Source organism: Mastigoproctus giganteus, chromosome 9, assembly GCF_048544385.1.
Source record: "Mastigoproctus giganteus isolate SK-2022 chromosome 9, ASM4854438v1, whole genome shotgun sequence".
Taxonomy (NCBI): domain Eukaryota; kingdom Metazoa; phylum Arthropoda; class Arachnida; order Uropygi; family Thelyphonidae; genus Mastigoproctus; species Mastigoproctus giganteus.
Window position 1 is genome coordinate 20,695,908 of NC_143583.1, and position 27,709 is coordinate 20,723,616.

The following is a 27,709-nucleotide window of genomic DNA, read 5'->3' on the forward strand; positions in this document are numbered from 1 at the left end:
GTTCGACTTGCATGAATTGCTGTGCCATTAAAATATTTTCTGGTTGATAACATTCCTCTTCACTAACGTCTTTAGCTTCTGCTTTGGTGGAAGAAGATGTGGACTCAAAGTTTCTGGTGGAGGTTTTACAGACAGATCAGGTCCATGCGGAACCGGTCTTATGGCTGACGGTAGATCTGGATATTTGATGTCCTTTTTATTTTTTGAATTGTAACCTTTAACGTCACATACACAAAATTAACATTCGACATGGCTTACTGGCTCCTGCCACACCATAGTAATAGCATATGGCAAGCACACCTTTTTTCCTTGACTCCATTTTCTAAGATGTTCGACACATGTATGGCATACTTTATGCGGTGCCCACGATTTATCCTGATTGCCTAGTTTTATGTCAAAGTATGCATAATACGATTTTTTTACAAAATCGGTAATATTTCGCCTCTGCTTTACAGGAATAAAACAGCCACATATGTAACAAAATATGTCGGGACTGTTTATACACTTTCTGGTTGCCATACTAAAAGAAAACTAACACACAATGAGAGCTCATGACAGTTTTTACAGGAGTACTGTGACCACATAAGGGATGTGCCACTAATATAGGCTCTGTGGCTGAGTGGACTGTACAAACAAGTGAGTGCATGCTCAGACAAGTTTAACCCGTAACTACATACAGGAGTCTCCCAGACGCCACTCGAAAAATAAAATTCTGGGAATCACAGATGGGCCGGAAGAGCAGGGTGGGGGCCGTCTACCTTTCTGGGTCAAGGTTGGCTACCTTGCAGTGTGTGTAGTTATGGGTTAAACATGCACAATTTGCTGTATTTGAGACAAATATCTGATACTGATTATGAATATAGGAATATAAAACTTGTAAACCTTGCAGAAACTATAGTTATGTACACATTTGCGTATAATACCTAGGTAATATTTTGTTAATGAATTGTGAAAAATCTTTACGTGACAGAAACAAACGGACTTCGGTTTAGTAATCAATAAACATGCATAAATAACGGCCACATACTTTTTCTCAAACCCCACATACACTGTAAACCAGTGTAATCATACTACTCACTCTAACATATGCAACCCAAACATGGTCTGACAGCAAAACAAGTAAATAAACTTAGAACATGCCAACGAGAAATGGAAAGAAGTACACTGGTTATAACCAAAAAAGACAGAATAAAATCTACTTCTATCAGACAAAAAACTAAAATCAATGATGCCATCAAGGCATCAAAGTCCTTAAAATGCGCAGGACATCTCGCCAGGAAACAAGGACTCGTGGAATAAGTGCACAACTGTTTGGCTTCCAAAAGAAGGAAAAAGAAATAGAGGCAGACAGAAAACCAGGTGGAGAGATGAGTTAACATCCCTTATGGGCCCCACATAGATAAGTCTGGCACTGAACTAAGAAGAATGGAGAACATCGGGGGAGGCCTTTGCCCAGCAGTGGGATTCTACAGGCTAACACAACACAACACAACAACAAGCACGACTTTAGAGAATGAAGTTTAAAGTTTGTGCTTCAAGTAAAAACTTTAAGCTTCTTTATTCCAGGGAAAATAATGGAGTCAGTGGTTAAAGAAATAATGAAGGACCATCTTGACAGGAACAGAGTTATATAGCAGTCAGGCAGTCACAGCATGGATTTCTTAAAAGGCAATCACATCAGACCAATCTTATTAGATATTATGACACAGTAACAAAGGAACTAGATGCAATAAATAATTTTTAACATCATTACTTACATTTTAAGGCTTTTTATATTGCACATAAAATACTGCTGAGCAAATTGGAAAAGTGTGGCATTAGGGGCAAGTTACTGCAAGGGATAAAAGGCTCATTGTTGTTTTCAGTATTTATTAATAATACCAATGAGGGCAAATCAGACTTAATGTCTGTTTACATATGATACAAAGGTTGGCAGGGTGATTAATGACAGTAACTGAAGTATGCCACTGCAATAAGATCTATAAAAATTAGAAAAATGGGCTATGAAGTGGCAATTGAAGTTTAACATTGACAAATGCAAAGTACTGCATATGGGTAGGAATATTCCAAGAATTACATACAACTGTGTGGTACAACACATGATAGTGGAAAATGAAAAAGGCCTGGGGATAATTATGCAGTCAAACATGAAGTTTACTGGGCAGTGCAGACTAGCTGCCAGGACAGCTCATGAGGTTTTGTAAATGATATACAGAAATTTTGCCAAAAGAGATAAGAAGGTGATTATTCCATTGTATATGGCAACAGTCGGGTCACACCCTGGTCACACCTTTACTGTCACATATGGCAACAGTCGGGTCACACCTTTACTGCATGAAGGCTTGCAAGCCTCATTTTAGGTAGGATGTTTATCTGCTGGAATAGATACAGAAAATGACAAATAGATTAGCAAGAGGAACAAAAGGGTACTCTTGCCAATAAAGGCTTCAGTTCTGAAAATTGTAGCATCTGGAAACTAGGCACATGCGAGGAGATCTGATTGAGATGTTAGCATTAGCATTAGTAGAGGCATTTGATGCAAGAAAGCAAGCTTATGCAGCATCAGCCAAAAAAAAAAAAAAAAACCCACTTCCACTTCACCCCTCTGTTCATTCAAAATACCTGTCCAGCTGAGCCTTAAACTTATTTAGGCTATCAACCTCCACCACAAGGGATGGCAGTCTGTTCCACCAACCAACCACCCGCTGGCTAAAGGCAAATTTCCGCACGTCTATCCTACATCTGTCTTTCCTCAATTTGAATTTATGCCCTCTCAGGTGATTTTTCTGAGCTAGAGAAAGAATCCCATCAGCATTGAGCATGCTTAAACCATTCAAGGCTTTATACACCTCTATCAGATCACCTCGCTGGTGCCTAGTCTCCAGACACTGTAATTTGCAAAACTTAAGCCTTTCCTCGTAAGAGCACCCCTTTGTTCCATTCACTAATCTTGTTGCCCTTCTCTGTACTCGTTCCAGCAGCTCTACATCCTTCTTGAAATGAGGCCTCCAGACCTGTATACAGTACTCTAGGTGTGGCCTGACCATTGCCTTGTACAATGGAATAATCACCTCCTTATCCCTGCTGGAAAAATTCCTGTATATCATTGACAATACTCCATGAGCTACTCTTGCAGCCCGTCTGCACTGCTCAGAGAACTTCATATCTGCCTGCACAATCACCCCCAAGTCCCTTTCATTCTCTACCACTGTCAGTGTAGTACCACAGAGTTGATACGTTGCCCTGGGGTTGCTGTTTCCCATGTGTAGTACTTTACATTTGTCAATGTTAAACTTCATTTGCCACCTCTCAGCCCATCTGCTCAACCTTTCCAGATCCTGTTGCAGCAGTGTAGTGTCAGTAGTGTCCTTGACAACCTTGCCAACCTTTGTATCATCTGCAAACTTGGACATTAAGCTTGATATACCATCATCAATATCATTTATAAATACAGAAAACAATAATGGACCCAACACTGAGCCCTGAGGGACTCCACTAATAACATTAGTCCACGATGAGCAGTGTCCATTGATTACCACTCTCTGTCTTCTCCCACTCAACCACCCCTTTATCCATAGCAGCAATTTGCCTCCAATGTCACACTGCTCCAATTTGTGTAGCAGTCTTCCATGTGCAACAGTATCAAAAGCCTTTCTAAGATCCAAGTATATAATATCAAAGTTATTCCCTGCATCCAGTTCTTTTGTGACTGCATCATAGTATCCAATCAAGTTGGTCAGGCAAGACTTCCCCTTAACAAAACCATGCTGTGTCTGAGCTATAACTGAAGTCTTGTCTAAATGATCCTGCAGTGCTTCTTTAACCAGTGCCTCCATTAATTTTCCTGGAACAGAAGTTAAACTCACAGGTCTATAGTTACTTGTGTCAGCCTTTGATCCTCCTTTGTGAATTGGGGTCACATTTGATGTTTATCCAGTTCAGCCTTAAATTTATTTAAGCTATCAACTTCCACAACAGATGCAAGTGTATTCCAACAATCAACTACCTGCTGGCTAAACACAAATTTCCACACATCTATTCTACAACTGTCTTTCCTCAATTTGAATCTATGCCCCCTCAGGTTCTTAGTATTAGCAGAGGCATATGATGCAAGAAAGCAAGCTTATGCAGCATCAGCCAAAAAAAAAAAAAAAAAAGAGTAACCAACCACTTCCATTTCACCCCTACATTCGTTCGAAATACCTGTCCAGCTGAGCCTTAAATTTATTTAGGCTATAAACTTCCACAACAAGGGATGGAAGTCTGTTCCACCAACCAACTACCTGCTGGCTAAAGGCAAATTTCCACACATCTATCCTACATCCGTCTTTCCTCAATCTGAATTTATGCCCTCTCAGGTGATCATTCCAAGCAAGAGGAAGAATCCCATTGGCACTGAGCATGCTCAAACCATTCAAGGCTTTATACACCTCTATCAGATCACCTCGCCGGTGCCTAGTCTCCAGACACTGTAATTTGCAAAATTTAAGCCTTTCTTCGTAAGAGCAACCCTTTGTTCCATTCACTAACCTTGTTGCCCTTCTCTGTACTCGTTCCAGCAGCTCTACATCCTTCTTGAAATGAGGCCTCCAGACCTGTATACAGTACTCAAGGTGTGGCCTGACCATTGCCTTATACAAGGGAATTATCACCTCCTTATCCCTGCTAGAAAAATTCCTGTATATCACTGACAAGACACCATGAGCTACTCTTGCAACCCGCCTGCACTGCTCAGAGAACTTAATATCTGCCTGCACAATTACCCCCAGGTCCTTTTCATTCTCTACCACTGTCAGTGTAGTTCCACAGAGTTGATACGTTGCTCTGGGGTTGCTGTTTCCCATATGTAGTACTTTACATTTGTCAATGTTAAACTTCATTTGCCACCTCTCACCCCATCCTTTCCAGATCCTGTTGCAGCAGCATAGCGTCAGAAGTGTCCTTAACACCCCTGACAACCTTTGTATCATCTGAAAACTTGGACATTAAGCTTGATATACCATCATCAATATCATTTATAAATACAGAAAACAATAATGGACCCAACACTGAACCCTGAGGAACTCCACTAATAACATTAGTGCACAATGAGCAGTGTCCATTGATTACCACTCTCTGTCTTCTCCCCCCTCAACCATCCCCTTATCCATAGCACCAATTTGCCTCCAATGCCACACTGCTCCAATTTGTGCAGCTGTCTTCCATGTGCAACAGTATCAAAAGCCTTTCTAAGATCCAAATATATAATATCAAAGTTATTCCCTGCATCCAGTTCTTTTGTAACTGCATCATAGTATCCAATCAAATTGGTCAGGAAAGACTTTCCCTTAACAAAACCATGCTGTGTCTGAGCTATAACTGAAGTCTTGTCCAGATGATCCTGCAGTGCTTCTTTAACCAGTGTTCCTGGAACAGAAGTTAAACTCACAAGTCTATAATTACTTGTGTCAGCCTTTGATGCTCCTTTGTGAATTGGGGTCACATTTGCACATCTCCAGTCTATGGATAGCTCTCCCGAGTCCAAAGAAGCTCTCATAATTATGACTAAGGGTTCGCTTACTTCCTTTGTGCCTCCTCTAATATAACTGGATATATCCCATCCACCCCAGGTGCCTTTTTTATGTTTATCCTCATCAATTTCTCCTCCACTTTCCTCTCAGTTATTACAAAATCATCCAGCTCACTGCCAGAGTTTACTTCACCTCTGGCATTCCCCTTCCTGAATAACTCCATGTGTGAATGTAGATGCAAAATACTCATTTAGTTTGTTAGCCACCTGAGCAGTATCCTCAACTGTTGAACCATCAATATCCAGTGTACAAATCTGATTCATCCCTTTCCTTCTAGAGTTTACATAGGTAAAGAACTCTTTTCTGTTTTTCTTTGCATCCTTTTCCAAAGATTTCTCATAATCTGCCTTTGCCTGCCTAATCTCCTTTGACTTGGTTACAGACCACCTTATATCTATCATAGGCTTCCATGTCGCCCATTAATTTATATGTATCCCATGCATTTTTCTTCTCTGCCATATGCCTCATTAGTTCATCTGACATCCATTTTGGCCTAAACCTTGAACAATATTTCTTGTTGGTATGTAAAGCCTAGTAGCTTCCAAGATAAGTTCTTTGAATGCTACCTATTTTGAAATTGCTGTTGGTAACATCATCAGTTGGTCCCGCTGTATAGAATTTAAATACTATCTCAGATCATCATAGTCGCCTTTTTGAAAGCAAAAACCCTTCCCTTTACCCCTGATGGTAGTTACCTCTTTGAGTAAATCCCACTTCAGCACACTGTGATCATTGCCACCTAATGGTTCCTTTATCTGTAGATTCTTAATGCATGAAGAATCACTACTGATAAACAGATCAAGAATATTACTGGCTCTAGTTGCCTCCTGAACATACTAATGTAGAAAACAATGATACAATAAATCCACAAAAGCCTTGCTAGTGTGTGAGTGACCAACAAACAAATTCCAGTTAATATCTGGGAAATTAAAATCCCCCATTATAAGACTCTCTGATTTACTGGCTTGTTTGTTTGTTTGTTTCGGGATTTATTGGGCACATCGGTAACTATGGCCATAATGTGCCAATGATTTACTGGCCCATTCTATTTCCCTGTACAGTTTCTTATTATACTCATCAGAGTCATTAGGCCTATAGCACACTCTTGCTCTCAATTTTGATCTTCTTTGTCTGAAGAAGCGGAAGTATTCCCTAAGCATCGAGCCTGGTCAAACAATTCAAGGCCTTATACACCTCGATCAGACCTCACAGGTGATCTGATTGAGTCTCCAGATGCTGCAATTTGCAGTATTTAAGCCTTTCTTTGTAATTGGCCCCCCCTTTGTTCCTCTACCAATCTTGTTGCCCTTCACTGTACTTGTTCTAGCAACTCTACATCCATCCTAAAATGAGGCCTCCAGACCTGTATGCAATACTCAAGGTGTGGTCTAACCATTGCATTATACAAAGGGATTATCACCTCCTTGTCTCTGCTAGCAAAATTCCTATATATCATTGACAAAACTCCATGACCTGCTCTGGCCACCCGTCTGCACTGCGCAGAGAACTTCGTATCTGACTGCACAATTACCCCCAGGTCTTTTTTTATTCTTCAACTCCCTGAGTGTAGTACCACAGAGTTGGTATGTTTCTCTTGGTTACTGCTACCCATATGCAGTACAGTCCATTCCGATTATTTGGGACACATCGGGACTAGTGCATTTTGGCTCGATTAAGCGGCTGCCCTAATTATCCGAAGTTTCAAGTAAATAGTTAAAAATACAATGTACCACCCATTTTTTTACAATTGGTTCACTGTACAATCAAATCACGTTATGACGAACTCAACATAGTAAAGTACCATTCACTATACGATGTGCAGTAAGCGACAGTCATTGTGATCACGTTTGTGAATTGAATTTTAATTCTATTAAATAGTGATTCTAATTAGAGAAAATAGGAGGAATATTATCCACAGGCTATAAAAGTAAAGATATTAAGCACAAATTTACAATTTATTACCTTACCAATTAAAAAATTAAATGATGTGTGAAAATCGGAAGAATATATGTGATAATCGGAAATAATTAATACATACTGTAATATGTACATATGAACTAGTTGACATTTCTGTTTACTGACATTTGTGGGTGGGGGTTAAAATTTAAAACAGTAAAAAGATAAGCAATCAATAACAAAGAACATGGCACACACAAATTGCAAGAAACACGATTTGCGCAAGTGAGAACGGAGTAACGAGTTACAAAGCTTTAAAAATAGGAATGAAGAGAAGATCTGAAAATTAATTTTTTTTATATGATTGAAGATTTCATGGAAGTGTAAACACATTTCACCATAATAACCCACAGAATTCTAGCTGTCAGTATTATCGCAAATTCAGTAAGATCGAGTTTACTGTCCATTTATGATAGATTTCACTAACAGAAAAGCCCAATAAACAGGTGACTGCTAATTGTTTTTATTGTTTTATGGTTGTGACCTCCAGAATTTCGACCGAACCACGTGGTACCATCGGAGACAATCGTAGGGTAATCTCCAGTGCTGCGGTCTCCTGCCCCGATTAAACGGCATGCTGTCCCAATTAAGTGAAGTAAACCCTGGCTATTTTCTCGATTGGTTTCTGTTTTTTAAGATTTGCCCCAAAATAAATGGCTGCCCCGATTAACGGTAGCTCAAATAACTGGAATTCACTGTACTTTGCATTTCTCAATCTTCAGTTGTCACTTTTCAGCCCATCTGCCTAAATTGTCTAAATCCTGTTGAAGTAGCATACTGTCTTTAATGTCATTAACAAGCCTGCCAACCTATGTATCATCTGCAAACTTGAACATTAAGCTTGATATACTTTCGAATCCTGGGGTACTCCACTAACAACTTTGTCCATATAGAGCAGTGTCCATTTATTACCACTCTCTGCCATCTCCCACCCTTAATGCCATACCACTCCAATTTGTACAGCAGTCTTCCATGTACAACAGTATCAAAAGCTTTCCTGAAATCCAAGTATATGATATCAAAATTATTTTTTGCATCCAGTTCCTTTGTAACCACATCGTACTATCCAATCAAATTGATCAGACAAAACTTCCCCTTAACAAACCCATGCTGGGTCTGAACTGTTTGTTATTTGGTTTTTAGGAGCATTAGCAACTAAGGCCATATTGCTCCGGGGATATGCAGTGATCATTTCCTGACCTTTCCGCATTGTCCGTAACTGGTGGTCATGGGCTCGAACCCCAGTCTAATCAAGAAGCGTGTGCTACGCACTGCTGCTCTTGCCCACCTGGCTACGGAGGCACCGCTGGGTCTGAACTATTACTGCAGTCTTGTCAAGGTGATCCTGTATCACCTCTTTAACCAGTAACTCCACTATTTTCCCCGGAACAGAAGTTAAACTAACAGGCCTATAATTATTTGTGTCACCCTTTGAACCCCCTTTGTGAATTGGTGACATATTTGCACATATCCAGTCCATAGGGACCTCCCCTGAATCTAAGGATGCTCTCATAATTATGGATAAGGGTTTGCTAACTTCCCTCGCTGCCTCCTTCACTATAACTGGATAGATTCCAACCACCCCAGGTGCCTCTTTTATGTTTAACTTCAAACAATTTCTCCCTCACTTTGCTCTCAGTTATTACAAAATCATCTAGCTCACTGCCAGAGTTTAATTCACCTCTGGCATTTGGCTCCCTGAATAACTCCTCATGTGTAGATGCAAAATACTCATTTAGTTTGTTAGCCACCTGTGCAGGATCATGGGCAGTTGAACCATCGATATTCGGCGGACCAATCTGATGCATCCCTTTCCTTCTAGAGTTTACATAGGTAAAGAACTCTTTGCTGCTTTTCTTTGCATCCTTTGCCAAAGATTTCTCGTAATCTGCCTTTGCCTGCCTAGCCTCCTTTGTGACTTGATTACAGAGTAACTTATATCTGCCATAGGCTTCTGTGTGACCTGATAATTTATATGGATCCCATGCATTTTTCGTCTCTGCCACTAGCCTCATTAATTGACCTGACATCCATTTAGGCCCGAACCTTGAACAGTATTTCTTAGTTTGTATGAAAAGCCTATTAGCCTTCAAGATTAAGTCCCTGAAGGTTTCCCATTTAGAATTCGCCATTGGTAACATCATCGGTTTATCCCACTGTATAGAATTTAAAAACTGTCTGAGAGCACTGCAGTCACCTTTACAGAAGCATAAACCCTTTCCTTTACCCTCGATGATAGTTACATCTTTAAGTAAATCCCACAAAAGTACACTGATCACTGTCACCTAGTGGTTCCTTTATCTGCATATTCTTAATGCATGAATAATCACTGCTGATAATCAGATCAAGAGATCATATACTTGGATTTCAGGAAAGTTTTTGATGCTGTTGCACATGGAAGACTGCTGTACAAATTGGAGAGGTATGGCATTAAGGGTAAGTTGCTACAATGGATAAAGGGATGGTCGAGTGGGAGACGACAGTGGTAATCAATGGACAATGCTCTTCGTGGACAAATGTTATTAGTGGAGTACCCCAAGGTTCGGTGTTGGAGCCCATTGTTGTTTTGTATATTTATCAATGATATTGATGAAGGTATATCACGTTTAATGTCCAAGTTTGCAGATGACACAAAGGTTGGCAGGGTTTTTAACGACAGAAAAGACAGTATGCTACTCCAACAGGATCTAGATAAGTTGGGCAAATGGGCTGAAAAGGGGTAACCGAAGTTTAACATCGACAAATGAAAGTACTGCATATGGGTAGCAATAACCGAAGAGAAACGTACCAACTGTGTGGTACTACACTCAGGGAAGTGGAAAGTTAAAAAGACCTGGGGGTAATTGTGCAGTCAAATATGAAGTTTGCTGAGCAGTGCAGAGGGGCTTCCAGGGCAGGTCATGGAGCCTTGTCAATGATATACAGGAATTTTGCTAGCAGGGAAAGGAAGGTGATTATCCTGTTATACAAGGCAATGGCCAGGCCACACCTAGAGTACTGTGTACAGGTCTGGAGGCCTCATTTTAGGAAGGATGTAGAGTTGCTAGAATGAGTACAAAGAAGGGAAACAAGATTGGTGATGGGAACAAAGGGGTGCTCTTACCAAGAAAGGCTTAAGTTCTGGAATTTGCAATGCCTGGAGAGTAGGTACCCATGAGGTGATCTGATTGAGGTGTATATGGCCTTGAATGGGTTGAGCAAGCTGAATGCTGATGGGATTCTTCCTCTTGCTCAGATTAAGACCCTTAGGGGGCACAAATTCAAACTGAGCAAAGACAGTTGTAGAATAGATGTGCAGAAATTTGTCTTTAGCCAGCAGGTAGTTGACTGGTGGAACAGAGTTCCATCTTTTGTTGTGGAAGTTCATAACCTAAATAAATTTAAGGCTCAACAGGACAGGCATTTGGAATGAATGGAGAGGTGAAATGGGAGGGTTTTTTTTTTTTTTTTTTTTTTTTTGGCTGATGCTGCATAAGCTTGCTTTCTTGCATCGTATGCCCCTACTAATGCTAACGATAAAATTACTCCCTCTGGTTGCCCCTCGAACATGTTGCTGTTGAAAATATCCCCCAATAAATTCACAAATGTCTTGCTAGCGTGTGAGTGATCAATCCACAAGTTCCAGTCAGTGTCTGGAAAATTAAAATCCCCCATTACAAGACATTCTAATTTACTGTCCCACTCTTTCTCTGCACAACTATTCATTGTACTCATCAGAAGCATTAGCCTATAACACACTCCTAGTCTCATCTTCCCTTTCCCAGTGTTTATGTCACACCAAACAGACTCAACGTTGCACTGTCCACCAATGTCAACTGGATGCACTTCCTTAGATTTTATGTGTATCGAATATCCACTTGTCCCTATTAGACTTAGAAAAGCAAAAAGTAGAGGGAAAGTTATAGTAGGAGTGGAAGAGGAAAAGAAACGGTGTAGAAGAACGAAAGGGACAATAACTCCTTCAACTCACACCACTCAAAAACTCCTCGAATAGGCAACGCTTCCCCAGTGGAGAAGGCTGTTGTTACCTATTCTCGGAAACTCCGGACATCATCAGGCTCCCCCTGGCGGCACCATTTCAGGGCTATTTGGCCCTTCTTCGGTGAGTGGGTAGGTACCCAAGTGATGCAATGATGGCAAAAACAGTTATGAAGTATAACTCCACAATATGAGAGAGAGAGAGAGAGATGCCTGGTGGTGTATGATGTATTTAGACTAAGGTGCATTTAGGGCTAGAGCCTCAAGCTGCGAACAAATTTGGACTATGTATATATAAAGTGCTTAAGCATCATAATACACAGCCATTTCTGAATAAACAGAAAATTTTTAAGGCGGCATCGTTTTAGGTTATATCTCATATTGTGAATACCTTCACAACGAGTTGCCATGATATTGCACTACTTTGAATAAGTAACGCTTCACCTAAGGAGAAGACTAATGTTACTTATTCTCAGATAGGTACCACCACCCAGACGGCACCGTTTCAGGCCCTTCTTCGGTGAGTGGGTAGGTACCCAAGTGATGCAATGATGGTAAAAACAGTTATGAAGTATAAATCCACAATATGAGAGATGCCTGATGGTGTATGATGTATTTAGACTAAGGTGCATTTAGGGCTAGAGCCTCAAGCTGCGAACAAATTTGGACTATGTATATATAAAGTGCTTTAGCATCATAATACACAGCCATTCCTGAATAAACAGAAAATTTTTAAGGCAGCATCGTTTTAGGTTATATCTCATATTGTATATCTCAAATTTGTTCACAGCTTGAGGCTCTAGCCCTAAATGCACCTTAGTCTAAATACATCATACACCATCAGGCATCTCTCATATTGTGGAGTTATACTTCATAACTGTTTTTGCCATCATTGCATCACTTGGGTACCTACCCACTCACCGAAGAAGGGCCAAATAGCCCTGAAACGGTGCCGTCTGGGTGGTGGTACCTATCTGAGAATAAGTAACATTAGTCTTCTCCTTAGGTGAAGCATTACTTATTCGAAGTAGTGCAATATCATGGCAACTCGTTGTGAAGGTATTCACAATATGAGATATAACCTAAAACGATGCCGCCTTAAAAATTTTCTGTTTATTCTGAAATGGCTGTGTATTATGATGCTTAAGCACTTTATATATACATAGTCCAAATTTGTTCGCAGCTTGAGGCTCTAGCCCTAAATGCACCTTAGTCTAAATACATCATACACCATCAGGCATCTCTCATATTGTGGAGTTATACTTCATAACTGTTTTTGCCATCATTGTATCACTTGGGTACCTACCCACTCACCGAAGAAGGGCCAAATAGCCCTGAAATGGTGCCGCCAGGGGGAGCCTGATGATGTCCGGAGTTTCCGAGAATAGGTAACAACAGCCTTCTCCACTGGGGAAGCGTTGCCTATTCGAGGAGTTTTTGAGTGGTGTGAGTTGAAGGAGTTATTGTCCCTTTCGTTCTTCTACACCGTTTCTTTTCCTCTTCCACTCCTACTATAACTTTCCCTCTACTTTTTGCTTTTCTAAGTCTAACAGGGACAAGTGGATATTCAAGTAGATATTCACATACATACATAAATAGCCCTGAAACGGTGCTGTCTGGGTGATGGTACATATCTGAGAATAAGTAACATTAGTCTTCTCCTTAGGTGAAGCGTTACTTATTCGAAGTAGTGCAATATCATGGCAACTCGTTGTGAAGGTATTCACAATATGAGATATAACCTAAAACGATGCCGCCTTAAAAATTTTGTTTATTCAGAAATGGCTGTGTATTATGATGCTAAAGCACTGTGTTTCTTAGCTAACAGCATAACCTCTCCTCACTTCCTACCCTGTCTATCCTTTCTGTACACATTGTACTCCCCAAATTCCAATTCTGCATTGCTTATATCTGTGTGACACCATGTCTCTGATATCCCAATATCTGCCTTTGATGCCCTGATCAGTACTTCAAATTCATCAAATTTATTTACTATACTTCTAGCATTGGTGTACATGCACCTGTTCTTACTATTAGTTACCCTAACACAGCCCATGTATTTACTTGTTCCGTGATTTACTTTTTCCAGCAGCTCTTGAAATCCCCAGCAACTTGCTCTCTAGGCTGCTGCTCATTACAATAGCAGTGCAAGAATCACTTTCACCTCTGCCTGCAGCTACTGTTAATCTTTTAGTCTGTGAATCCCCCAAGCTAGCAGTTTTCCAACCCACCTAACGCTGCCTCGATAGCATCAGTGAATATTCCTGCACCCTTTCTATTTAAGTGTATCCCATCCCTGTAGAAGCAGTCTCTCCTGTTAGCAAGCACAGACCACGCTGAAAAAATTCTACCCTGTGAACCTTGCACAATCTCTCCAGGGCTGAATTGATTGACAAGACTCTCATCGTATACTCCCTCCTATTGTGTGTGGGCAGAATTGCAGACACTTTCAAATTTAACCGTAATTCGTAACTTTTTTTCTGCATTGACCTGGCAAATCTGCAGATCTCTTATTCTTAAGTTCAATAGTGCCAACGTATACAACAATACCACCTTTTGTGCCATTAAAAGATGACATCTGCCCTACAATGTCATCAACTTTTGCCCCTGGCAGACATATCCTGGTCCTGTTCCACCTATCCGTTTTGCATAATATATTCCCTGTCTTCCTGACCAACAATAACTACTTCCTGTGGGATATATAGCATGTGTGATATATAGCAAATAAAAACATTTGGAATAGTTGGATTGTGATTAATATGGCAAATGTTAAGTGGCATGGCAACACGAGACATATCCATAACATCTCCGCACAAACCCACTGTATTCCGTGGTCAATTTACCTGTCATGTTAAACGAAATCAAGTTTCTACGAGAAAAACAATGGACCTCAAACTTGGATTCAAGTCCAAAAGGGAACTGAATCCAGGCCTTTTTCACAGTTTTGAAGAAAAGCTATCATACAGCAGAAAATTCCAACAACAGAAGTGCAGTGATAAAAAGAATTATAAAGATGCTACTTTTTTTTATTTGGAAAGATAAATGTTGAGAGCGATGGGTAAGATACGATGTTATATGATATAAAACTTGACTGTAAATATTCATATCCACAAACAAATCTTGTTATTTGCAAGGCCATGCTATATAAGGAATATTTAAACAGTTCGGGGGAAAAAATGAATTCCTACCTTTGTTCTCAAGGCTACAAATTCTCCATAGTTTTTCTCATAAAATTCATCTAGGGCACGAGTATATTTACTATAGGATATCAGCCAATTAATGGATGGAAAATGCTTTCTCTGAGCAAGTTTCTTGTCCAAGCCCCAAAACACCTGAACAATACCTAGAGTTGCAGACGTTACTGGATCTGAGAAATCACCACCAGGTGGAGATACCCTAAAAGAAAAATAATATAATTCCCAATATGCTACAGTACAATAAAATCTTTGAAGCAGCTAACTACCATCATAAGTTGGTATTTTGAAAGAATCAAGGTCAAACCATAAAACATCTTGATACTTCCTATGGAATTAAATAAACAGACCCCTTAAGTTCTCTAAACTCACAACGGCCAATTACCATGACTGATGATAACTGCTGCAGGGGATATATAACAAAACTACTCTAACTAAAATTTAGGGTCGCTAAAAGCCACACTCTAGGAATCAATACAACACTTAACATAAAATACAATGGTTCTTTTTCTTTACAAAATCATAAATTTTCTGAAACTTAAAACAGTGGTGTCAGTAATGATTACATTGCAATTTGCACTTTTGTTACATTTTTTGCTAATGGCAAAGATTGATACTAAGGTCTAGGACTACGTCCTCCACCCATCCCATAGTACTGCTAGACAGCTCCTCACAATAACAGGATAACTGCCAATTTCAAATGTCCACAACTTTCAATTTTATTTATCTGAAACTTTTGGTTGCCGATAAATAAAATTGTAAATTACTTCAAAGTAGATGTTTTCAAAGTTCAGAGCAATATTAGTTTCAACTACCAATAATCAAATTTTAAAATGGGTTGGGTTGTTTTACACTGAGGTAACTCATTTTCAAGCACGTGATTATTTTGAACATTAACATTTTTAGTGCTAAATGTTATACTAATAATAACAACAAAATCTTACTATATTTTAATGCTCACATTCACTTATTTAGGATGAATCAGCACCACCTGCAGTGAGTACTGGAGAAACAGTAAGAAAAATAACAGAGTGGCCAGTAGGCAAATAAGGGCACTGTAATGGCAAATTTGGAACATGGAATTCAAAGATTAGCATGCCCCACCCAAAGTCCATAAAATAAAAGATCCACAAAATAAAGTGTGAATTTATATATTTATGTTAAAATGTAAGAGGGGGAAAAAAAAAAAAACAGAAAAAAATGGACCTCTTTCTGTCCAGTTTTGACTCTTTTTTTTTTTCCTCGGTAAAATGTAAAAAAACTGGACTGTCGGGTGAAAACTGAACACTTGGCAACACTACAGCACATTTTAATACAAAAGTATGGCATTAACCATGCAAGAGAAAACACATATTCCATGTGGAATGATACTTAAAAACAGTATCGTTTAAAACTGCAAAAAGATTTCTGCTTATGATCAACACTAGCAAACTTAAGAGATGAATCAATATTCAGTGCTTTAAACAATTCTGATTTCAATTTTCAACCCAGAAGTAACACATTTGCTATGTTAAATAACAAATGCAGTTTATGCTCTGCTGGTTTCTTATAGCAAATTATATAACTTTCCAGACTAAAGTACATTAATAAGAATTTTTATGATCCAGCTCTTCCCTGAGCAAACAATTAGTTTTATGAGTTATTGTTTTAAGGATATTCTATACATCAGTATTGTCAAACACAACTGCATGCCACATGCTGGATGTAGAGTACCAGCGTTGTTTTACTTTCACAAAGTTCATAGATACCTAGACAGAAGCAAGTTCCAAAATATTTTAGTAAAAATCCATATCACAACTTGTACAAGCTCTACAAAGATTTGTAAACTATACAAATCTTTTTACGTCTTGCATTTCAGATAATTTCTTCTGTAAGGATTGATATGCTAGCATTTTAAAGGTGAGTACTGTAAACAGAGGTTCTGTTCATCATTAAATTCCTTTCAATAATTCCACACTGCTGATACTGTGTATATAGACTAGTACAGTCCAGAGTTGCTGGACTGTACTTGTCTGCATACACAAACCCTTCTGGGTTGGATACCTTGTCATATATGAAAAATCTCAATCAACATTTTAATGCACAAATCACCATTCCTTAAAATCCCTTCTCTATCAATTTCTATGGCGACACATCAACAGAGAAAGAGTCAAGGATTAGATTATGCAACCCACCTAAAAAGAATTATCCATTCTAGCTACTCTAGTCATTAACAGCAACCAGGACACAATTTACAGAGCTTCACAAATGGATTAATGTTTTCAAATAAGAATAATGAAACTTGGCATCTTACTTATGACCACCAGTCATTTTACTTCTCTCATCAAAGACAACAAACCCACAGCTGTTTCGAGATGCATTCTCTAATTAGTAAGGCAATCAAGCCAACACAGGGTTGTCGTCTCTCTCTTGTAATATTGGTCATTTCTAATGTCTGCCCATATTCCAGTGCTACTGGTACTCACTCATCACAGAAGTGTCAACTCCAACATTAGAATACACTGTCACTGCCTTGCTCCAAAGTGATTTACATTCAGATTTTAATCATTAGTCATCTAACAGATAGATGTACCTTATCACAGATAGTTTTTCCCAACTTTATATTGTTCATGAATCCTCTCACTGATAAATATGGAAAAGGAAGGGAAGTGAGGAACATTTGGGAAAGTTAGTATAAGTAACATGACAGAATGGTGAAAGGGAGAAAAGCTTATATAACATGAACAAAAGCTTATATTTAATGAATCTGATGAGTATAATGAGCAATTGTGCAGAGAAATAAGAGTGGGCCAGTAAATCCGAGCGTCTTATAATGGTGGATTTTAATTTCCCAGAGATTGACTGGAATTTGTGGGTTAGTCACTCACACACTAGCAAGGCTTTTGTGGATTTATTGGATGATTGTTTTCTAAGGCAGCATGTTCGGGAGGCAACTAGAGGGAGTAATACTCTTGATCTGATTATCAGTAGTGATTCTTCATGCATTAAGAATCTGCAGTTAAAGGAACCACTAGGTGGTAGTGATCACAGTGTGCTGAAGTGGGATTTACTCAAAGAGGTAACTACCATCAGGGGAAAGGGAAGGGTTTTGCTTTCATAAAGGTGACTACGGTGGTCTGAGACAGTATTTAAATTCTATATGGTAGGACCAACTGATGATGTTACCGACAGCAAATTCAAAATGGGAAGCATTCACAGAAATACTTTTCGAAGCTATTAGGCTTTTCATATCAACTAAGAAATATTGTTCAAGATTTAGGCCTAAATGGATGTCAGATGAACTAATTAGACATGTGGCAGAGAAGAAAAATGCACGGGATACATATAAATTAACAAGTGACATATAAATAACAAGACACATATAAATTTATATACATATAAATTAACAAGCCTATGATAGATATAAGCTCGTCTGTAACGAAGTCACAACGGAGGTTAGGCAGGCAAAGGCAGATTACGAGAAAGCGTTGGCAAAGGATGCAAAGAAAAACAACAAAGAGTTCTTTACTTATGTAAACTCTAGAAGGAAGGGGATAAATCAGATTGGTCCACTTGATATCGATGGTTCAACTCAGGTAGCTAACAAACTAAATGAATATTTTGCATCTACAATCACACATGAGGAGTTTAGCATTAAAAGAGCAGACTACTGAATGCTGTTAGCATTAGTAGAGGCATTTGATGCAAGAAAGCAAGCTTATGCAGCATCAGCAAAAAAAAAAAAAAAAAAACCACTTCCACTTCACCCCTCTGTTCGTTCAAAATACCTGTCCAGCTGAGCCTTAAACTTATTTAGGCTATCAACCTCCACAACAAGGGATGGAAGTCTGTTCCACCAACCAACCACCCCGCTGGCTAAAGGCAAATTTCCGCACGTCTATCCTACATCTGTCTTTCCTCAATTTAAATTTATGCCCTCTCAGGTGATTATTCTGAGCTAGAGGAAGAATCCCATCAACATTGAGCATGCTCAAACCATTCAAGGCTTTATACACCTCTATCAGATCACCTCGCTGGTGCCTAGTCTCCAGACACTGTAATTTGCAAAACTTAAGCCTTTCTTCGTAAGAGCACCCCTTTGTTCCATTCACTAATCTTGTTGCCCTTCTCTGTACTCGTTCCAGCAGCTCTACATCCTTCTTGAAATGAGGCCTCCAGACCTGTATACAGTACTCTAGGTGTGGCCTGACCATCACCTTATACAAGGGAATAATCACCTCCTTATCCCTGCTGGAAAAATTCCTGTATAAAATACTCCATGAGCTACTCTTGCAGCCCGTCTGCACTGCTCCGAGAACTTCATACCTGCCTGCACAACCACCCCCAAGTCCCTTTCATTCTCTACCACTGTCAGTGTAGTACCACAGAGTTGATACGTTGCTCTGGGGTGGCTGTTTCCCGTGTGTAGTACTTTACATTTGTCAATGTTAAACTTCATTTGCCACCTCTCAGCCCATCTGCTCAACCTTTTCAGATCCTGTTGCAGCAGCATAGTGTCAGTAGTGTCCTTGACAACCCTGCCAACCTTTGTATCGTCTGCAAACTTGGACATTAAGCTTGATATGCCGTCATCAATATCATTTATAAATACAGAAAACAATAATGGACCCAACACTGAGCGACTCCACTAATAACATTAGTCCACGATGAGCAGTGTCCATTGATTACCACTCTCTGTCTTCTCCCCCTCAACCACCCCTTTATCCATAGCAGCAATTTGCCTCCAATGTCACACTGCTCCAATTTGTGTAGCAGTCTTCCATGTGCAACAGTATCAAAAGCCTTTCTAAGATCCAAGTATATAATATCAAAGCTATTCCCTGCATCCAGTTCTTTTTGTGACTGCATCATAGTATCCAATCAAATTGGTCAGGCAAGACTTCCCCTTAACAAAACCATGCTGTGTCCGAGCTATAACTGAAGTCTTGTCTAAATGATCCTGCAGTGCTTCTTTAACCAGTGCCTCCATTAATTTTCCTGGAACAGAAGTTAAGCTCACAGGTCTATAATTACTTGTGTCAGCCTTTGATCTTCCTTTGTGAATTGAGGTCACATTTGCACATTTTCAGTCTATGGGTACCTCCCCTGAGTCCAAGGAAGCTCTCATAATTATGGCTAAGGGTTTGCTTACTTCCTTTGCTGCCTCCTTTAATATAACTGGATAGATCCCATCCACCCCGGGTGCCTTTCTTGTGTTTATCTTCAACAATTTCTCCTCCACTTTACTCCCAGTTATTTCAAGATTCTGTAGATTACTGCTAGAGTTGAATACACCTCTGGCATTCCCCTCGCTGAATAACTGCTCATGTGTGAATGTTGATGCAAAATATTCATTCAGTTTGTTAGCTACCTGAGCAGGATCATCAACAGTTGACCCATCAATATCAAGTGGACCAATCTGATTCATCCCCTTCCTTCTAGAGTTTACATAAGTAAAGAACTCTTTGCTGTTTTTCTTTGCATCCCTTGCCAAGGATTTCTCATAATCTGCCTTCGCCTGCCTAACCTCCTTTGTAACTTGGTTGCATATCAACTTGTATCTATCATAGGCCTCTGTGTCATGTGTTAATTTGTAAGTATCCCATGCATTTTTCTTCTCTGCCATATGCCTCATTAGTTCATCTGACATCCATTTTGGCCTAAACCTTGAACAATATTTCTTAGTTGGTATGTAAAGCCTAGTAGCTTCCAAGATAAGTTCTTTGAATGCTTCCCATTTTGAATTTGCTGTTGGTAACATCATCAGTTGGTCCCACTGTATAGAATTTAAATACTGTCTCAGTCCATCGTAGTCGCCTTTACGGAAGCAATAACCCTTCCCTTTACCCCTAATGGTAGTTACCTCTTTGAGTAAATCCCACTTCAGCACACTGTGATCACTGCCACCTAGTGGTTCATTTATTTGCAGATTCTTAATGCATGAAGAATCACTGCTGATAATCAAATCAAGAGTATTACTCCCTCTAGTTGCCTCCCGAACATGCTGCCTTAGAAAACAATCATCCAATAAATCCACAAAAGCCCTGCTAGTGTGTGAGTGACCAGCCCCCAAATTCCAGTCAATATCTGGGAAATTAAAATCTCCCATTATAAGACTCTCTGATTTACTGGCCCACTATTTCCCTGTACAGTTTCTTATTATACTCATCAGAGTCATTAGGCCTATAGCACACTCCTACTCTCAATTTTGATCTCCCAATGCTTATGTCACACCAAACTGACTCAACACTGCACTGTACAGCAATGTCGACTGGCTTCACTTCCTTGGTTTTTATGTGTTTCTTAACTAATAGCATAACCCCTCCCCCCTTCCTATCCTGTCTATCCTTTCTGTAGACGTTGTACTCCCCAAATTCCAGTTCTGCATCCCTTATATCTGTGTGACACCACGTCTCTGATATCCCAACAATATCTGCCTTTGATGTTTTGAGCAATACCTCAAATTCATCAAATTTGTTTACTAAACTCCTAGCATTGGTGTACACGCAAGTATACCTGCACCTGTTTCTATTCTTAGCTACCCTAACACAACCCATGTGTTTACCTGTACCGCAATGGCTCCCAGCAGTCTCTGAAATATCATGCATCTTGTTTTTCAGGCTTCTGCTCATTCTAATAGAAGCAGTGCAAGAATCTCTTTCACCTCTGCCAGTGGCTACTGTCAATCTATTGGTCTTTGTCTCCCCCCAAGCTAGCAGTTTTCCGACCCACCTAACACTGCCTCGATAGCATCAGCAAATATTCTTGCACCCTTTCTATTTAAGTGTATCCCATCCCTGTAAAAGCAATCTCTCCTGTTAACAAGTACAGTCCAGGCTGAAAAAAATTCTACCCCTTGAGCCTTGCACAATTTTTCCAGGGCCGAATTGATCGACATGGCTCTCATCATATACTCCCTCCTATCGTGTCTGGGCAGAATTGCAGACACTTTCAAATTCAACCCTAATTCTCGGCTTTTGTTCAACAGTGACCTGTACTTGTTAAGTAATTCTGCCGGTCTCCTACTCTTAATTCAGGGAGGGGAATGCCAGAGGTGTATTAAACTCTAGTAGTAAGCTAGAGAATCTTATAATAACAGAGTAAAGGGGGAGAAATTGTTCAAGTTTTTCTGAATTAATAAACTAATGTAAGAAAGCAAACTTATTAAAATAAATGAAATAAATACAATTAACTAAGCAAAGCAGCTATTGCCATAATGTCCATTCCAACTCAATCTTTTGAAACAGCATTCAGAATAAATTAAATATAGAAGCAAAAGAAGCATAATGACAACTGTTGGTGGTGGGGGGGGGGTTAGAGGTAGAAATAAACTACCATTCCTCATCATATCAGGAAAGGTACAATATATGATAACTTATTACATCTATAGTATTTTGACAATCACAACAAACAATGCAGTGGGCTAATTTGAGAAAAGGAGTAATGAAAACTATTCTCAAGTGGAATTTTGATTGCAAGAAACCCTTGATTATAACCCCAATGCTCTGTATGAGTAATGGTTAAATTAATAAAAGTATCACCTATATAATTGCTAGAGAATGTTTTTCACAGAAGGGAACTAACTATATTATGGGGTGGTTTATAAATGACAGACAGACAGCAAAGCGAAGTTTAAGAAAGACAAAGCAAAGGACAGCAGTAACCTAACAGTTTAGAAGATGAACTGTTAGGTTATTTAAGATAAACTAGCTAAAAGCAATTTGAGGAAAATCAAAGTATACGATACTCAGGAAAGCTGGGAGCACTGTGTCTGCAGAAGTTAGGGTCCTGGCTCAGCAATTACTTATTCTCAGAATGACAAAGTTAATTTCATTACCAAACTCTGATACTGACAGAACAATGTTGAACAGATTTAGAGTGGTATGTTTGTAGGTCTCTATCACAGCTTAGTCAGCACAATACTCACATCAAGAAGAAGCCTGGGTTCAATTCCTGTCAATGACTAGAGGCATTTCTAAAGCCCTTTTTAATCAAGGCTGTAGATAGCCAATCTCAGATGAAGGTAGTGGAGTTTCCACGTGACTTATTCTGGGTTTTCTCAACTTGGATGAGAAGCAAATTGGCACATGCATGCACACTTTTACATATAAATACATAAATACAAGCAACGAGCTCCAATGCTATTAACATTTTGTCACTCTCACCCTCAATTTAACAGATGCTTGCATGGTGTCTATGAGACACCACTTTTCATTTTAATTACAAAAAAATTAATCTTTAGCTTTTTTTTTTTTTTTTTTTTAACTAATTGAAATGGTGATCTATTAATTATGATCTCCTAAACTCAATTTTTTGATATATCAATTTCTTTTTATTTTTTTTAAATTTAACTAATTAACGAACCATAATAATAACGTGACATAATAACAAACAAAAATAAATGAGAGAAACCAATAATTGTAATTATTGGTTTCTCTCATTTATTCTCTTAAATAATTTCTCTCGAATTATTTAAGATATGATAGAAAATTGGAAAATCCCCCTCCTATCAGAAGGTGCTCAAGGAGTTCTGGGGAAACCTGTGGAGTAGTGAAGTTTTAGCCATAAGCACTAGCAGAAAAAATACAAACCCCAAAGCACTACTAGCGACCTCTACTCACAAACTATACTGGGACTATGCCATAATTACATAAAAACTTATCCCGCACAACAGACCAGATATAACCCTCACTGACAAGAAAGAAATGGCTATCCACCTGATTGACATAGTGGTGGCCAACACCAGCAATCTCCATAAAACCTACAAGGAAAAGATCAGGAAGTACACACAGACCTAGGAGAGGAAGTCAAAAAAAATGTAGCAAATGGAACAAGTAATGACCATCCCAATCACCATGTCAACCACCAGCATATTGCCAAGAGCCTCCATAAGAACCTAGCAGCAATAGGCCTCCCAGAAACACTTACATGGAACTCCAGAAAGCCATGATCCTGAACACCTGTAGGACAGTAACCATACCTCAATCAATAGTAACAATAATAATAATAGTAACTGGACACAACCAACCACCTCATGTACGTGGTACCAGTACCCATCACGGGGCAGAAAAAAATCCCATAAAAAGGAGAAAAGGTTTATAATAATAATAACAGTATTTTATCATTTTTTTTTTTAGAATTTAAGGTCGCTCATCCCCAAGAATGAAACAAATGCTCACATGGCATCTGGAAGATGCAATGTGAACACTGATATTTTTGTCAGCTATTCGTGTTTAGCCAGTGAATCCAAACTATGACAAGATTAGACACCTGTTGCTGGCACATTTCAAGATGCCACAGGAGAAATGAGAGTTTATAGAAGAGACAGATGCTTTTGCCCACTTGGAAAATGTTAAACACCCAACATAAATTTAATGTCTCGTAAATTACAGTATATTGAAATGAATGCATAAAATACTGTATAACCAGTTAGAGAATATCGGTGAATTAGAGAATGCCATACTAGAAGTGGAAGGTTAAAATAATAATTTGAATTTTGTAATATATTTGTAAGTGGTGAAAAAAAATTTATTTCTTAGATAAATTTTCAAGATCAAGAAATTCCTGTGGAAACTTCAAAGTGGTATATATAACAGCAAAATTATATTGATTATATAATTTTATTTTTTTTAAGCCTGTGTTGCACTTTTTATTACCAGTTAGAATGAAAACAAGCCTAAGTGCACAAAATGTGTTCTAATGTAGTCTTAGAAATTTATAAGTAATTAAAACAATACTATTTTAATTATTTTATATTACTGTGGTGATATGTGATGTGTGCAACTATGTGAAAAAATTCTCACAATCAGTATCGGAGTTGGTAATGAAATTAATTCCATCAAGTCTAATTTCTAAGCAAGGTCTTCACTTATGAGGAATGGAAATTACACTCCCAGCATGTCCAATGATTTTACACCTTTCACCTTCCACCAAAACTGCTTCCAAACTAATAGATTATTAGAGAGAAACAAGGGTTTTCAAGGCTATATTTTGTCTCTCTTTGCCTCCTGCTCTACACTTACTTAGCAATCTAATAAACCTATAACCAGTTACTTCCCATGAACCATACTCCAGCAATTATTTAACTGATGCTTTTGTTATACTCATACAAACATTAGAAATATAATCAAGACTTTTCTTAAGCTTAATTTTGCATCCTTGCAAAATTCAAGTTTAGGTATAACTGTCAAAATTAGGAAGAGCTACAGCAAACACCTACTGAAATCCTATATAATAAGCTATCAACACCTTGTAGACATTCTGGTGAGATGATGAAAGATGGCCAATTCACTCCCTCTAGTTGCCACCATCTTTTCTCTATAGTTCTTCTTGAATGATATTCCAAAATTAAAAAATAATAATAATAAATAAATAATAAAATAATTAAAAAGCAGTTCTAAATTAAGGGTAGCATAGGCATTGTGGCACTCAGCACTTTGTTTCCTTAACTGAAGTACATGTCTGCTGTCTGACATAAATTATGGACAAACATGAATTACAAGTGGCATTGTGAATTTTGTCATAAGTTACTGGCAACCACACACATTGTCAGAGCACAGACTCTCATGACACTCTCAAGAACTGTTGCATGCAGACTGCATCAGTGCAGCATTATCTGTTGTCCAAGAAACATGTATTTACAATATCATGGTGAAAGGAATTGTGCAATTCTTATAAGCTGAGAAAGCAAATGGCATCCCTTCATAGTGTACGTCTGTAGTTAATGGTGTTCACTGAATGTCTTTGACACAGGTCAAGAAATGTCACAACCACTTTCATGAAGTGGTGAATACTGCTCTGGACAAGCTAATATCATTACAGATACACTTTATCAACGGGTTGACGGTGCTATTTGGATTCTATTGCAAACTTTGTAGGATTAACCATGGTGTGTGTCTGTGTGTGTGTGTGTTAAAGCACACAAAGCAAATAAGACTATGATTTTATTGCAATTTAGACAAAATATACTGATGCTATGAGGCAGCATATTGTGCCTAAATTGCATGTATTGTCAATTTGTCTGTTTGCTGGAAAAAAAAAAAAACTAGAGCTTCCAGGAGAAAAACACCATGCAATTCTGATTAACTTAGCCATATTGTGAAAGAAGCCAATAAAAATACCTCATGTTATTGATGGTATTCAAACTCTAGCCTTTCCCACCTGGTGCAAGGACAACAGTAGTTATATCTACTGTGCTACCTGAAAAGATTTTAACCATGGATCTGGCTGCACAATCACCAAAGCGCATCTCCATTACATGTGCAGGAGAAGCTGAGTTATGAGTTTTTCATAAAACTCATAACTCAAAACTCAATGAGTTTTTTCATAAAACTCATAACTCAAACAGAAGCATAACCAGTGATAACATATGGTGTGACCATTTCCAACCAAAAACACATCCAAGTTTGAAATGGAAGAATACCACTCTGCCTTGGCAGATGGAATTCAGCCATCCTGAAAGTTTTAACAAAGCCATAGTGACATTCTTATTCAGCCACAGAGATCCTCTACTGACTGAATTCCTGGAGAGAAAGAGCATACCATCAGTGCAGCATATTATTTTTCCCTTATCACTATTCATTACTTATAATTTACACTGTACTTCCAGAAATTTCTGCATGGTAAAGGAGAGGTTTAATCCTGAAGACTACTTCTCCTTCTGCCTTAAACTGTGAATAGCAATGTGCATTCTTGTAAGACTAAAAATGTTGTTCTTGCTCTACATGAACTCACTATGTACTAATATTTCCTTTTCATTATTATTTATATTTACTATTATTAAGCCCATATGCTTGTCCATCTTTTTGGTATGACTGAGAGAGCATGAGACATTTATTTATTATTTAGAACCCTGATGCCACTGCACTGAGCAATCAGTACCAAATGTCTCCCTTTTTCCTCCAGAGTGGTTCTTCTCCACACATCAATGCTGTTCAAGGGCACAGCACACATTTCACAACATTTTTAGATTAGATGAACTTGCCGTGTACAGTTCAAATATTTCATCCTATGTTATCAAATTTTTTCTAGATTAAAAGAAATTGCTGCAAGGGGAATGCTTCAGATCAAATGACAACATGCAGGGAACAGTTCCATCAGAAGCAAAGGGAATTTTACAAGAAGGTAATAAAGTGAGAGTAGTGCATTAGAACAAGTGTTTCAACATTCATGGAGAATACATTTAGTTAAATTGGTTATTGCATGTTTATTTACCCCAGCCCATTTTCATTTGACTGACACAAGCATTTCAGTTTTTTTTTATTTATTTTAATAATTTTGCTTCTAGTATTAGTACTAGCCATATAATGCAAGAAAGAACCAGGCTTTTTCCTAAAATAAAAGGAAAAAAATTACCTGCATGTTTCACTGCCTCATGTAGGTAATGATCCAGCAGCTGACTTTTGAATTTCCCCAAGCTGTCAGCCTCAACTGTGCATGGAAGTAAATTATTCACACAATTATATTTATGATTAAAAGAAAACTTCCTATAATCCAGTCTATACCTCATTCCTATAAGTATCATTTATAACTGAAAATTTTATCTTCTTTCATTTTACTATAAACCCCTCAGAGCCTAACAAACCTCTAAGGTATTTAGTACCTTGGAGGGAATTCAATTTACCCATTTGTTTTATATTTTTTCTCATATGTGCAACCATTTTCTAAACTCCAAGTGCACTCCACATCTTTGCACCTTTTCAAAGGGTCATGCAATTAAACAATTAGATATAATTTGGCCTGAGTAGCCCTTGTCTTTAAACCCAACAACAACAACAACAACAGCACCTTTTCAAGATGTCTTTTTTTTTAGACACAGTCTCCATACTTAGAAAAAACATTCCAAGTGTCATTGCACAATTGCCTGGATTATAAAATAGAATTATGACCTCCCTATTTCTACAGGCAATTGTTTGATAAATAATAGACAGGGCAACATGGAGTTCCCTCTTTTCCACCTGTATACACTGCACAGAGAACTTCATGTCTGCCTATATCATTATTCCAAAATCCCTTTATTCCTCTACCATTTTT

General features: G+C 38.5%; 1 protein-coding gene across 2 annotated transcripts in view; it reads right to left on the reverse strand.

Moving 5' to 3' along the window:
* LOC150080074 (V-type proton ATPase catalytic subunit A) overlaps positions 1-27,709 on the reverse strand; it is a 344,703-nt gene that overhangs the window by 195,583 nt on the left and 121,411 nt on the right. For both annotated transcript variants that reach the window (XM_090381821.1, XM_090381822.1), the window contains exon 11: positions 14,693-14,900. In XM_090381821.1, the coding sequence (XP_090237947.1) occupies positions 14,693-14,900 (208 nt within the window). The remainder of the gene's footprint in view (positions 1-14,692; positions 14,901-27,709) is intronic.